General features: G+C 35.4%; 1 protein-coding gene across 7 annotated transcripts in view; it reads right to left on the bottom strand.

Moving 5' to 3' along the window:
* Positions 1-16,282, bottom strand: part of Nsd3 (nuclear receptor binding SET domain protein 3) — a 111,847-nt gene that overhangs the window by 66,597 nt on the left and 28,968 nt on the right. For all 7 annotated transcript variants that reach the window (XM_076853866.1, XM_076853871.1, XM_076853868.1 and 4 more), the window contains exon 2: positions 8,026-8,744. In XM_076853866.1, the coding sequence (XP_076709981.1) occupies positions 8,026-8,700 (675 nt within the window). In that variant the 5' untranslated portion in view covers positions 8,701-8,744. The remainder of the gene's footprint in view (positions 1-8,025; positions 8,745-16,282) is intronic.

The following is a 16,282-nucleotide window of genomic DNA, read 5'->3' as shown; positions in this document are numbered from 1 at the left end:
GTAATGTATAAGGTACCTAAAATTAAGAAGGTCACAACTAATGACCTAATTGCCAGAGGAAGAGAGAGCTTGCAAAAATAAGAGTGGAGAGGCAGATTAGAATATAAGGTCTTTGTAAACCATAGTAAAGTGTTTGGATTCTATCTTAAGTGCAATGAAAAGCCATTCAAGAGATGTAGGTAGATGAATAACAAATACCAATTTGTGTTTTAAAAAGATCCTGCCATGCATTGTAGGGCATGCCTATAATCTCATCTACTTTGGAGGCTGGGGCAAGAGGATTACAAGTTTAAGACCAGCCCAGACAACTTAATACAACCTCATCTCGAAATAAAAAATAGAAAGAGTTGGGGACTCAGTGGCAGAGCACCCCAGGGTTCAATTTCCAGTACTGCCCCAAATAAAAATAAACAAAAGATCCTGTTGGCTGTTAGGTAGTGAGTATTTTGGAAGAAAGAGGGAAAGCAGAATGTTTAATTAGGGGTCCTTACAGTCTTCCAGGTTAAAAAGATAGTGGCAGTTGGCTGAGAGGCACAAAATTAGTTACGTCGGTTACTTTCATAGTGGTACCATAAATATCTATTGAGAGTTGCTCAATGAGTAAAGAAAGAAAAATATGGAAATGGAAAAAAATGGAAAAAAATTTTTTTTGCTCACTAGTGTATAATGAAGCAGTTTAGAACTACTGCCCATGTTTGCATAGATTTATTCAATAGCTTCATTTTAATCTATAGACAGCTTAAGTCTTCACCTTAGCTCCTCATTCCAACCAAGCTACAGCAGGAAGACAGGGCAACCTGAAGAACAGGTAACTGTGAAAACGAGGCTCCCTCCACCACACATTGAGGTCTAAAGGGAAGGGTCTCTAGGCCTCAAATTTAAGGGCAAATAGATAAGAAGTGACTAATCTTTATCATACAACAGAAGACTATCATGGCAAGAACTGATCTGAAAACCATTAACATTTTTTCCCTTTCTGGATTAAAGACAGAATTTTCTTCAAAATCTTCTTATTCAAATGCATTATCTTTTTTGTTTTATGGGTTTGTTCCAGATTGCTGGTGCTTCATTCAGACCGATTTGAAATGCTGTCAAAATCACTTTCAAAGAACTGAAACTTTCATAGTCATTTTTAAAAGAAAGGTGACAAGAGAAGGAAAACCCAATAAGATTTACTCTTAAGTTTTCTTATATAAACAAGAGAGGGAAAAGAAGTCAAATAAAGAGGGTGCAAGATAGAGAGTAAACATGCATAAAATGGGGGCTGGGGTTGTGGCTCAGGGGTAGAGTGCTTGCTTAGCATGTGTGAGAAACACTGGGTTCAATTCTCAGCACCACATAAAAACAAATAACATGACGGTACTGTGTCCACCTACAACTAAAAATATTTTTTAAAATAGCATAAGATGTGATAATGCATTTGCAAAACAAATATCCAGTAGGCATTTGGAGATCTTTGGGGCTCAAAGGAAGATTAAGATAAACCAAGTATAGCAGAGGGTCTGCTTTTATGAAGAAATGGACAATGGAAGTCAAATCCTGAGTAAAAATAATAACAATAAAAAATAATGACTCAGAAAAATGCCAAAAGATAAAATAGTTCTGAATCTATTACAGCTGTTAAAAAGATAAGGGAGGTTTAAATAATGTGAATGTTAGGAAGAGAAATCATCAGAGAAAATGATGACTGTGAATTAGTTCTTCTTTTTTTTAATATTTTATTTTTTAGTTGTAGATGGACACAATATCTTTATTTTTTTGTGGTACTGAGGATCGAACCCAGGGTCTCTCACGTGCTAGGCGAGCACTCTGCTGCTGAGCCACAACCCCACCCCAAATTAGCTCTTCTTTATGTTCAATTCGTATTAATTTTATTTGTATTCTTTAAATTTTTTTGTAGCTATAGATGGACAATATGCCTTTATTTTTTTAATTTTATTTTAAGTGGTGCTGAGGCCTGAACCCAGTGCCTCACACATGCGAGGCAAGCACTCTGCCACTGAGCTATAGCCCCAGCCCTATTTGTATTAATTTTAAATTTACAAGTTTATGTGTATACATGACTTTAAAAATATATTTATTTATTCCACATGGAAAGACCTATTGTCCAGAAAAGAATTACAGTAAAGTCTCTTACTACCTCTCTTTTTTTTTTGGTGGGGCTGGGGACTGGACTAAGGGCCTCACACATACTAAAAAAGCACCCTCCCACTTAGCTACATCTCTATTCCTTTTTACTTTAAAAATTTTTTTGGTAATGGGGATTGAACCCAGGGATGCTGAGCCATATCCCCAGCACTTTTTATTTGTTTGTTTTGAGACAGGGTCTCACTAAGTTGCTGAGGCTGGTCTCAAACTTGTGATCCTCCTGCCTCAGCCTCCCAAGTCAATGAGACTACAGCATGTGCCACTGTGTCCGGCTACTTTATTTTTATTTTTGAGAAAAGGTCTTGATAAGTTGCTGAGGCTGGCCTTGAACTTTCAATTTTTTTGCCTCAGCCACCTAAATTGCTGGGATAACATGTGCCACTGAACCCGGCTAAAGACTGTTAAACAGGAAAAAATTATATTAAGAGAATAGCTATAATAAATTACATTATCCTAAACATTCCTTTTAAAAATTTCTGGTTTGGTAATTGTATTAAAACCTAAGACCCAGAAATTTGGGAGGCTGAGGCAAGAAGGATCACAAGTTCAAGGCCAGACCAGGTAATTTAGCAATACCCTGTTTCAAAGAGTGCTCCTTGGTTCCATCCCCATTATCGCTAAAACAAAATAAAACATTCATTAAAAATCACTAAAATGCATCAAATCTGGCAGAATTTTAAGCTCTCCTACATAATTTTCAAAAATATTAAACCAAATCATATTCCCTAGAAAGAACAGAAAACTAACATCAACATTCAAATTGGAAAAAAAAAAATTGAGGCAATGAATTGTGTATTTTTCTTTAACTTTATGAATACCAAGATTCATAATGTTAAAAGCAAAAAATATGGAATTGGGTGTGGTAGTGCATCCCAATAATCCCAGTGACTTGGGAGACTGAAACAGGAGGATTGCCAGTTCCAGGCCAGCCTGGGCAACTTAATACTTGCATTTGCCACCATGTATAACAAATTAGAATAAATAATTTTTTTAAACGGGAGAAGGAGAAAGGGAGGAGGAGGGAAGGAGGAGAGTTAGGGAGATGTGGCTTAGTATTAAGAGAGTCCCTGGGTATAATCCCCAGTACTACAAAAATAAATAAATAAATAAATATGTTAATAAACAAAAGCAAAGAACATGTCCAAAAGGAACATTTTGTATGTAAATATTTTCTACAAACTTTGAGGCCTAATACTCTGAAGATAGCGAAATGAACCTCTAACTCAGTGTTAATGAGACTGATCCAACCACAGACTTGGAAATGGCAAGCTAAGAGTTAATGAGACTGGTCTTGAAGTGTTAAGGAGACCAATGAATGTTTGAATAGAGCCTACACTCAAATGCCTGAGGCATTACACCTGCCAAGGAGAAGAAGTGCAGAAACATCTCCACATGTTTCTAATTTGGTGGGAGGAAAAACAGCTAACGCAGATTTTTAAAATATACAATTTCAGTTGTGATCTCAGGTCTCCCGCTGCCTAGATGTTTGGACACATTTTCATTGTTGAGAAGACATACTTAAGGTTGTTCCAAGTAATAGCTGCCCAAGCAGCTCAGAACTGGGAGGAAATATGTACACATCAAGCACTGAAAAGAAAAGTTGTGTGTTAAATTTTTAAAAAATATTTTTTAGTTGTAGATGAACACAATCTTTATTTTTTTTTTATTTATTTTTATGTGGTGCTGACAATTGAACCCAGTGCCTGACTCACTGAGGCAAGTGCTCAACCACTGAGCTACAACTGGAGCTCCTGTGGGTTAAATCTTCAAGTGTATCATTTTGATTACTAAAAAAAGAACCTATTAGTAGACTTTTAAGGAACAACATCAACCAGAAAGAAAAGATTATGTTGCATGCATGTATAAATATGCAACAACAAATCCCACTAACATATATAATTACAATCTACCAACAAAAATAATTTTTGAAAGGAAGGAAGGAAGGAAGACAGACAAGAAAAAGCAAATCCAGCTCCAGGACAATTATTTCAGGCTTTTTCTCCAGGCCTACAGTTCTAAGTAGGTTTTGCTTCTCTGAAGCATCTAGGAGAGAGGAGCTGTCCAGTGGAATCAGCAGATGCTTCTCTGAGCTTCCCTTTACTTCTAAGCCCCCTACATTGCTTAACACAAGTACTAGGTCCTCCAGGTACAAACTAGGAAGCATAAGGGAATCAAAAAACACAACTGTCCTGGGGAAGGAATATAGATGTTCATATTAAAGATGCCAAATTTTAAAACACACAGAGTTACAAAGCAGATTAATCTTTGCTCAGCTTTAGTCACCTACTTAGTTTAGCAAAAGCAGAACACAAGATAAGCAAGAGCCTTGGGAGCTCTGGCTTTAAAGTTCTATGGTCGGATGAAGGATAACTTTTATGGTACCTACTTCTTAAGCTTACAATTGCCTCCATGTGTGATAAAATTTCAATTAATCAAAATTGAATCTTAATTTTTTTTAAAGGAAGGAAGGAAAGAGGAAAAAAGAGGGAAGGAAGAGGCAGAAGATAGCACAAGGAAAGGGGGTAAAAGAGAAGATAAAAAAACTTTGAATTTCCCCCCAAAATTCCATGTTCAGGCAATGGTTTTAGTAATATTGAGTACAATCAATACCATTTTCTACCTGTATATCTTGGGTCAAATTGATGTTGCTTTACTCCAAGATATTTTAAGATCCTAAATAATTAAATATTAAATTGTGCTCAGCAGGATTTTACTAAAACTCTTAAATTGTATCTAAACATTCTAATCCATGGATACCTGTTGAGAGCCACAGCCGAAGGGGCCCCAGCAAAAATCCAGAAGAAGTATCAACTGTAACATGCAAATATTTTAATTTTCCAAATTCTGGCAAGTGTGTGACGTCCATCTGCCAAATATGGTTAGGTATCAATCCTTTAGGATTGACTCCAAGATTAACTTGTGGTAAAAAGGTCACACAATTTTGACATTGTTTTATTATTTGTCTAGCTTGTTCCTTAGTTATTTTAAAACTCTTTTGTAAAGTATTAGCATTGACATGGAACTTTTTATGAACATTTGTAGCTTCTTCTAGTGTAGAGAAAATATGTATGTCATGTGTAGTTTTATCTGCTAAATCATTGCCCAAACTAAGGGCTCCAGGCAATCCTGTATGTGCCCTGATATGTCCTATAAAGAATGGATCTTTTCTGTCCCAGATTAGACTTTGTATAGTGGAAAGCAAAGAGAAAACAGTAGAGGAAGGGGAAATCCTACCAGCATCTTCAAGGGATACTATAGCATTAACTATATACTGACTATCGGAAAATAAATTAAATACAGAATCTTTAAACATCACAAAAGCCTGTAATACCGCATTAAGCTCTACCTTTTGAGCTGATTGTTTGGATACTAAAAATGTAAAAGTTTGATCAGGTGTAACTATTGCTGCTGTACCATTATTTGATCCATCAGTGAATATATTTGGAGCATTCCCGATAGGTGTTTTTCTTGTCATTTTTGGAAAAATTATAGGATGCGATGACCAAAAAGACAATAAAGGATTAGATGGTAAGTGGTTATCAAATGAAACATTAGATTTGCACATGATTATTGCCCAAGTATTTAACTCATTAGCTAACTCATCAATTTGATTCATAGTATATGGAGTAATAATTTTATTGGGAGAAATTCCAAACACTCCCTTTGCTGCTTTTATTCCTTTGAGTATTAATTGTCCTACAGCCTCAGGATACCTAGTAAGAATAGTGTTAGGAGAATAAGATAAATGTATCCATAATAATGGACCTTCTTGCCAAAATACTCCTGTAGGAATATTTTTTGTTGGTAGTACAATAAATAATAAAGGCAAACTTATATCAATTCTATCCAAATGCATATTTTCCAGAATTCCTACCACAGTTAAATGAAGGTTTAAGTGATATAAAGAGCTAGGCATAGCAGATATCCAATAAGACTGAATTGATTTTAGAATCTGACTGTAAAGCGACTACTAGAACCATCACTGCACTGAATTTTTCCTGGATTCTAATAAAGCAGAAAATAGTTATGAAAAGAACAGACTATTTTATCTTGCCTCTGTAGGTTCCAGCCCTTTTTCTATTTTGAGATATATTTTTTTAACTAACTTTATCAATAAAGGCAAAAAGTCTAGCCTAATAAATAAAACTGGTTGGTCCCCTATTTGCCAGATTCTCTAGAGCAAAACCAAGACAAGGCAGCAAGACAGTCTCCAGGCAATAATCAAATCCAGGATTCATGCATTTTGTGATGTCCTGAAGCCACAGTGAATCACGTCTCTTCACTGCAGATCTAGGTAAGAAATGCTGCTGTGAACATGTTCAGAGGGCACAAAGTTGACTTTTCTCCTTCCATTTATTCATTTACTCAATATACAGTCAATAAAAAACATGAGTTAGGTTCAGCAGTAGGTATCTGGTAAATGACAAAAGAACCCAACAGGCATTTCAGAAATTATGTTTCAAAGTCTTTCATCTTAGAGATGCAGAACTCTTTACCTCATTACCTAGTTTTAGTTTCTTCATAGTATTTGACACTTTCGAAACATATGGAGCTATGTATATGTGGACTTATGTATTTTCCAGTTCCTCACACTGTAATATAAGCACCCTGAGAACAGGCATCTCTGTTTTTCACTCACTACTATAACTTCAATTCTCAGAATGGGGCCTAGCAGACAGTCAATCAATGTGTTCAATGAATAAGTAAGAAAATGAGAAAACATTTTGAAATGACACATTTGGGCTTCTGATAGAACCATTGTGACCTTTACTCCAGAAAAAGATCACATTTCAGTTGTACAAAGAAAAGAACAGTTTGTAAGAAAACAAACTTAACTTGCTCAGGTATATCAAATATAAAAAGCAAATAACGATCACAAAAATAAACATTAGTTTTTTTGCAAATCAATGTCTAGGAAACATCTACAATTCATATCATGAACTCTTCATTCAAGTTAGAATTAATTAGCTACATACTTTCTAATATTATATCATTGCTATGAAACTTCAAATATTAAAAAATTCGACAACATGCATCTTAAGTTATCCATGAAGGATGGTTTATAAATAATATTCAACCTGAAGTTTTAACCAATATATATCAATACAAACTCTGATTTTTGGGGGGTGGGGAGGGCCCCAGGAATTGAACTCAGGAGCACTCAACCACTGGGCCACATCCTCAGCCCTATTTTGTATTTTATTTAGAGACAGGGTTCTCAATGAGTTGCTTAGCTCCTGGCTTTTGTTGAGGCTGGCTTTAAACTCGCCATCTTCCTGCCTCAGCCTCCCAAGCTGCTGGGATTACAGGTATAGGTCACCACCCCTGGCTCCATGAACAGATTTCAATAAAAAGAATTCTATTATATCAGCTTATTTTGTAGCAAACACATTAGCAATGAGTGTTAAATACAAGTTGTATCAGCAAAAGTTAGTCCAAAATAAATGAAAAATGTGTTTCTCATAAACTTTCCTTTTCATCTTCAAAAACCAGGAGTTTACCATAAGCAAGTAAAAATAACTGAGGCTTCTAAGATAAAGAAACATAAACAAAATTCTTGGTGTCTATGCTTTTAAAATATTTCTTTAATGAAGGCCTTTTTTTTTTTTTTTCCCTTGTGGTGCTGGGGATTGAACTCAGGGCCTTGTGCATGCAAGGCAAGCACTTTGCCAACTGAGCTATATCCCCAGCCCCCATTCATTTTTTTCAACAAATATTTATTAGCATCTATTATAACATCCCAAGTACCTTGCTGGGGATTTCAGAGAAGTTACCAGAGATGTTCAAATTTGAAGAGATTCAAACTAAAAAAGATGTCTTTGATTTCCAGTAAATGTGAAAGATTACAAAAATTTTCAAAAAGATGTTTCAACTTACATTTTGCTCCTCTGGTTCTAATTTGGGGATTTTGTGTGACTTGCGTTCCTCAGATCTAGATGAGTCATGCTTGTTGCTCTTTTTCCTCTTTTCTTTTCTGCTTTCATGCTTTGACTTTGTGTGCTCGCTCGCCTGTACTTCATTTAAAAGGTCTCCACAAAGGGAAGACTCAAACAATTCCCTGCCATTCTGGATAGTTTTGGTTATTTTTAGTTTAATTTCAGGTGAGCCAGTCTTCTTTGGAATCACAGTTTGTGGTACCGAAGGAGGAGGTGGTAGCTGTGGAGGGGAAGGTTTATCCAGAATTTCATGTGGTCTTGTGTTTGGAATTTCTGAATGATAATAGTCAGTGGGGCTAAAGTTTCTAACTGCACCAAAGCCATTGGCTGACCCATTGGGATACTGATTATATGACTGGTATTTGGTTTGAGGTTCATACATGCTGATTGATGGTGGGTAGCCATTTGTGAGTGGAGGAAGGTCTTCTGTTGTAGGTGGATACTGAAAGCCTTGCTGCAAGGTAGCTTCATAAGGTGTCTGGCCACCATCTTCAACAATGTCGCTGTTGTTATCAAAGGCATCCTCCTGGCGGATGTTGGCGGAGTCAATGAGTTGAGGTGGTTGCTGAATTGTGTTTCCCATGATCCCTTGCATGAAAGAGAAAGAGAAATCCATTGTTCTGCTCCAGCATCCTTAACTTTCCCTTTCTCTCATCGGGCCTGAAATTATAAAAGAAGGAATTAAAATGTGTTAGTATCCTCATAGGCAGGAGGCTAATCAATTGAGAAAGGTTTAAACCCAATGTTTCAATCCTAATTTTCATATCCAGATGTGAATAGACAGATAGATGATATAAGTATCATACAGATCAAATTTTATCTTAAATGTTTGTCTATTTAAAACTCCTGGTCTGGGGTTGTAGCTCAGTGGTAGAGCACTTGCCTAGTACACGTGAAGCACTGGGTTCAATCCTCAGCACCACATAAAAATAAAGGACTAAAATAAAGCTACTGTGTCTACCTAAAACTAAATATATATATATAAAAGCAAAACTCCTGATTACCTTCATAACAACTTTGACAACAAATTTTTACCCTCTCTGCAAACAGGCATTTTTACTTGAGACTTGTTGTCCTAACATTCCTTTCTTTTCCCAAGTTTTAGATTATTAAGTCCCAGTTAAAATTGGTATATGCCAAACAAGCAGTGTCCTGACACGTATAAATAGCTGCCATTCAAGATTTCTTAAAATTCCACTAAAGTTTTATTCAATTTCTGTTATTATAAAAATGAAATCTTATTTCAAATATTTTAAATATAAAAGTAAAAAGACTAATTCCATATCGTTCCCACTCTTCTATGCCATAGACAATCACTGTGAACACTTTTGGTGGCATTCAGCCACATCTTTCTCTATAATATTTATATATAATTTAAAAATAGGCTTACTTAATAACATATCCTAGATGTATTTTATACTGGCATGTATAATTTTCATACATATTTCATCCTTTAAAGGACTGAATAATAAACAAGTGTGATATCACTATCATGTCTTCAACTCTTTGTGTACTGAAAATCAATTAGTTGCTCATAACAGGCCTATGGAAAACATTCTTAAAACTACATTTTTGTGCCTATATATATTCCTATAGAACAGATCTGAAATTTTGATAATATACTGCAAAACTGTTCTGTTGGCTGTATTATTTCAATTTATACTCATACCAGTAGCATACGAGAATGCCTAATTCTCTACATTCTTGCCACTGTCTAGTTGTTTTTAATAAATGGTATATATAGCAGTATCATCTGGAGTTACTTTTAGAAAATGCACATGTTAGGGTCCATCTTCTTAAGATTTTGATTCAATAAATCTGGCCAGGGGGGGCTTGGATTGTGGCTCAGTGGTAGAGTGCTCGCCTAGCTTGTATGAGGCCCTGGGTTCGAACCTCAGCACTACATAAATGTAAAATAAAGATACTGTGTCCACCTTAAAAAAAAAAAAAAACTAAAAAATAAATATTAAAAAAAAAATCTGGACAAGGAGGCCAAGCATGAGTATTTTAAAACTATATTCCAAACTGGGTGTGCTGGGGCACACCTATAATCCCAGTGACTCAGGAAGCTGAGGCAGGAAGACTGTGAGTTTGAAATCAGACTCAGTAATTAGGGAGGCCCTACCCAATTTAGTGAGACCCTGTCTCAAAAGAAAAAATTAAAAAGAGCTGGGATGGGGCACAGTGGTTAAGCAAGCATCCCTGGGTTCAATCCCCTAGTGCCAAAGGGAAAAAAATTAAAATGAAAAGACCATATCCCAGCTGATTCTTATGCACATCTTTTGTTGGCTACTAGTATTATAATCTTTGCATTTAGCAACTGTATTATATTCTCAAAACTATTGCATCTTTCTTAAAGGTATCTAAGGATGCCCACATTATGTAACAATGTTATAATATAGATAAGCATCTGCTATAAGACACCCTACTTGTCATGAAGTATGATTAAATCCACATCTCAAGACAGAGGGTTAATGGACTGCTCATTTATTATTCTATTATTTTCTTCTACAGAACTCTAAAACAGGGAGAATAGACAGGTTTTTTACTACTGTATCAACTCTGATGACAGCTGCTTATAATATAGTGATGAAGGAATCTGAGACTACATACCAGGTCAATTCTGTGACTGATTAATGCCACCATATTGGTTCTAGCAAGATTTATTTTTGTAATGATAAAGCAACTAATCCAAAACAGCAAAGGAAAGAGGGACACACAACCTGACAATACACTTTTGAGGTATATCCATTCAATTTTAAAGCTATTAATTATTTTTCAGTGAGCAAACAAATGATTTTACAGGTTCCAAAATTGCAATAAGAAGGCATACAAGAAAAAAAAAATCAAACTCCTAGAACTGCTCTACATTAAAGGAAGAGGCAAAGGGTGGGGAATAGACAGACAGCATTATTTTTTTTTTAGCATCTACTATGGTCCAGGTAATTTAGATTTATCTCAACTAACCCTCATAATTACCCATAAGAGAAATATTGTGATTTCTGATTCATAGGTTAAAGAAAGTGACAATTAGAGGGATTAGGGGCTGCTTAAACCACAAAGCATGTCTGACTCTAAAGCTCATGATTTTTATCACTGTACCATTTCCACTTCTCCAGCTACCCATCTGGAGACAATTCATTTCTTTTGTTCATGCATTTTATTCCTTGACAACTGACAAAATAACAACTATTCCAATAACCTCCATGAACATTTAAATAGTAGTTTGCAGGTGCTGTGCACCATTTTAAATGCTTTACATACAGTGTAATCCTTCTATCTATCCTTAACTCTCATTGCAGATGGGAAAGTAGAGGCAGAGATAAGTTAAACAAGTACATAGAGCTAGTAATTAACAGAGATAGGCTTCAACTCAGCAGTTTCATTCTAAAATCTGTGCTCCTAGCTGGCCAGCCTCAGCAACTCAGAGAGGCCCCAAGCAACTCAGCAAGACCCGTCTCTAAATAACATACAAAAAGGGCAGGGGATGTGCCTCAGTAATCAAGTGCCCCTGGATTCAAACCCCAGTACTTTAAAAAAAATAAATAAAACAATCTCCTGAATTCTAATCTGTGCTCTTTTTCACAATATCTCACTGCCAGAAAGTAATGGACAACCAATGCAGTACTATAAATTTAAGCGTCACACATTCAAAACTGAATATACCATCCTTGTCCTAACTCAGGTTCCCTTTCAGACTACCCAAGATTTGTCATTCCTTTGGCCATTTTTATAGCTTCCTAGGCTAGACATCTCAGGCTCCTAAGTAACTGACTCCTCTCTCAGTTAAGTCATAAAACTAGTCTGAGCAAATCTTGCTAATTCTTCCTTTGAAATCTCTGATTTCTTCTTTTATCTCTATGACCATGTTGAGATCCAGACCAAACAGGCCCTCAAGCACCTTATCCTGAACTATAACAACTGAGTTTCTTTCTTTTCTTTTTTCTTTTTTTAATATTTTTTTAGTTGTAGATGGACACAATATCTTTATTTTTATTTATTTATTTTTATGTGGTGCTGAAGATTGAACCCAGGGCCTCATGCCTGCGAGGCAAGCTCTCTACCAGAACTACAACCCTAGCCTGACTGGGGATTGAACCCAGGGCCTTATGCATATGAGGCAAGTTCTCTACCAACTGAGCTATATCCCCAGCTCTCTGACAACTGATTTTCTAAATATTTCTTGCTTCTAACTTTTTCCTGCACAGCAGTGAGAACAACTTCTTGAAACCAAACTTCCATAAATCTGTTCCCATAATAAGAAACTATATAGTTTCATAATATGCCAAATCTCCTTTACACCTTTCAAGGTTTTCCATAACCTGATTTTTTCCTATTGACCCAGACTACACGTTCATGAACCAACTTTTCTGAGCATCTACTGGGTCAAATACCTATAAACTGACACATATGTTATATGTATTTAATCCTATGAAGCAAACTATTATTCCCATTTTATGGATGAGAAAGAATAAAGCTCAAAAAGACCAAGTGATTTGCCCTTAGTCACACAGCCAACAGAAGTTGAATGAAATCAGATCTTTTAACTCCAATACAAGTGTTCTTTATATGACAACTATCTTAAAAATGTTCCTACTTTGGAAACTTCTATTTTTTTCCCAGTATACCCCATACTTATAATACAAATATTTGATTAATGGCTCCTCTAGTATATTAAAATACCCAGTAATAAACACAGTTTTTTGTTTGTTTGTTTGTTTTTTTGTGGTGCTGGGGATCAAACTCAGGGCCATGTACATGCAAGGCAAACACTCTATCAACTGAACTATATATCCCCAGCCCCATAAACTCATTTAAAAAAAAAATTTAGTTGTAGATGGACACAATATCTTTATTTTATTTATTTATTTTTTATGTGGTGCTGAGGATTGAACCCAGTGCCTCATGTGTGCTAGGCAAGCGCTCTACCACTGAGCCACAACCCAGCCCCATGAACTCAGCTTTTGTTCTACCTAAATATGTTCTTTTCTCTTCTCTCAAGAAATAAACACAACATCCATCTATCAGTTAACCAGGCCAGAAACCTAGGAATCGCGATACATCCCTTTCCCTTGCTCCTACTTCTATCTAATCAATCACCAAGTTGCCTGAATTTTACCTTCCAGTTATCTTACATTTATTTACTTCATTGTCTCTTGATCTCCTCATGATGAAATCTTACCTTATTTATTCTAGTTACCTTACCAGTCTCTGTGCTGCTTCTGCCTCACCATAATCTATTTCCCAACCTAACATCCAGTCACCTGAAAATCCTTCAACAATAGAACAAAGCAAACTAAAACTGCTATACTCAACAACAAAGATGGCTCTCATACATGTCATTTTTTATGAAAGGAGTCAGACATAATAATTCCATTTATATAGGATACAATGTTCAAAAACAGGAAAAGTTATAGTATTTGCCTATGGAGAGGGAAAGTGTAAACACTGGGGTGCTGATTATAATCAATCTACTGCTCTAGATGGTAGCTGCCCTGTGTATTATAAAAACATGTTATTCTCATTGTATACGAAAAAAGTTAAAACATTGACCCCTATGGTTATATGGTCAACTGCTCTTGCACAAAGATATCAATGTAATTCAGTGGTATAGGATACAAATGTCACCAAATGGGTATAGAACAAGTTACTGGAAGTCTGTATGCAAAAAGATGAACCTCAACCCTCACTTTACATTATACACAAAGATAACTACACAGTTAGTTCATAAACCTAAATACCACAAAGTCAAAATAAATAGAACTATTAGAATAACAGAAAAGAAAACATAACATTGTGCTAACAAAGGATACAAATGGGACATAAATATGAACAATGAAATAAAAAGATTGGTAGGTAACTTATAGATGTATATATATTTGCAAAACACATCTAACAAAGAGCTAATCTCAGGAATATCTTTATATATGCTTACATTCTAAGACATAGGAATCCACAAAGGGTTTCTGAGTTTAATGACAGTTTAATTATCTGTCACCCCATAGATTACTTACTAATTATAAGCAGAAATATGTACCATAGAGATATCTGGCAGCCACCATTTTTAACAAGTGACTAAATATGACATTAATGATAATGAAACACCTACCATTACGGGGCTCAGGATGTGGCTCACAGTATCACCTCTGAAATAGTCTTTCCTGTGCTTAAATTGAAATTAAAATGAAGAAACAATGAGACAAATCCAAAATGTGGATTTCTCATACAACTGGCCTAGGCCCTTCAGGGGGCAGGGGAAGGGGGAAGCTAATATAATAAAAATTGACCAAAAGGTAGAAAGATTATTCTAGGTTGAAAAAGACAACCCAAGACTACCAAATGGTGTAACCAGTCTGGAAAGCAGTATGGAGATTCCTTAGAAAACTTGGATTGGAACCACTATCTGACCCAGCTATCCCACTCCTCAGTTTATTCCCAAAGGACTTAAAAACAGCATACTATAGTGACACAGCCACATCAATGTTCACAACAGCACAATTCACAATTGCTAAATTGTACAGATGCCCTTCAATAGATGAATGGATAAAGAAACTGTGGTATATATACACAATGGGATATTACTCAGCATTAAAGAGAAGTAAATCATGGCATTTGCAGGTAAATGGATGGAATTGACAAATATTATGCTAAGTGAAATACCCCAATCCCAAAAAAACAAAGGCTGAGTGTTTTTTTTTTTATTTGATAAGTGGATGCTGAACAATACTGGAAGAACTTTGGATAGGGTAAAGGGGACGGAGGGGATGAGAAGGGGCATGAGGGTAGGAAAGATGGTGGAATGAGATGGATATTATTACCCTAGGTACATGTATGAAGACACGAATGGTGTGACTCCACTTTGTGTACAACCAGAGAAATGAAAAATTGTGTTCCATAAATGCATGAAATAAATGCATTCTGCTGTCATGTATAACAAATTAGAACAAATTAATTAATTAAAAGAAAAGACAACCAAAGGCAATGTATGAACTTTAAATTCCAGATTTAAACACACACATATAGATTTTTTTAAAAAAGGTTTTCTTTTGGAGACAACTAAAACATTCAAAATATGAATATTCTTCAATAAAAAAGCTATTAATTTTCAAGAGCATAATAATGTTATTCTATTTATATAAGAGAATGTCCTTATTCTTAGGAGAGCCATGCTTAAATATTCAGAGGTAAGGTGTCATGATACCTACAACTTTAAATGATTCAGGATAAGAAGTACCTAAGCCTAGAGTAAAGCAAATAAGGAACAACGTTAACATTTGGCTATAATTTTCTTTGACTTTTCTAGAAGTTTATAATTTTTTAAAGTAAAAAGTTGAGAAAAATGGAAACATTTTGGCCATGGTTTGGATAAAATAATGAAAAGGTAATAGGAACCTCCATTAAATACTGGCACCAATTAAGCTAAAGCTCCACTTTGTTATCTTTTCTAAAAAGACATGAATAGGGCCATGCTCTTCTATATTATGCCTCCAATATAAAAATGCGAGTTTTCAATTTTTATCTTTTTAAAAAGTATCTTGTAGGACTACACATTTCTGTAAATAGTGATTTTTATATGTAAGTCTGGCAGCCAACCTTCGAATAGCAGACAAGTTGAATGATACAATGCTTAAGACCTCACAAATTAGGAGGCTCTCTCAGGGCACCATGGTTGGAAGAATAGGCTCCATATCAAAGTCCAACCTCCAAGGCATATTGCTCATGTGACTTTAGGCAACTGAATATCCCTAAACTTTTGTTTCCTTATCCAGAAACTGAACACTTGTAATTGTCTAACCTGTACAGGGTTGTATAGAAATTAAGAGTTATTCCAGTATACAACCAGAGATATGAAAAATTGTGCTCTATATGTTTAATATGAACTATAATGCATTCTGTTTTCATATATAACAAATTAGAATTTAAAAAAAAAGAATACAAAAACCAATAAAAAAAAAAAAGAGTAATTCCAGGGCTGGTAGGGTAGCTTAGTGGTAGAGCACTTTCCTAACATGGTCAGTGCTCTCGTTTCCATCCCAGGCACCACATATGTGCATGTACACACAGAGAGACAATGAAGAAAAGAGTTAATCAATTAACAAAACTGAAAACAGTTCCTAGAATATACAGTTCAGCACCTGTTGGGTTATTATTATTTGGTGCAATGCCATGACAAAGAACTTTTTAAAATCATGATTTGA

Source organism: Callospermophilus lateralis, chromosome 4, assembly GCF_048772815.1.
Source record: "Callospermophilus lateralis isolate mCalLat2 chromosome 4, mCalLat2.hap1, whole genome shotgun sequence".
In the NCBI taxonomy this organism is placed as follows: domain Eukaryota; kingdom Metazoa; phylum Chordata; class Mammalia; order Rodentia; family Sciuridae; genus Callospermophilus; species Callospermophilus lateralis.
This window is presented reverse-complemented; position numbering and strand designations above follow the sequence as displayed.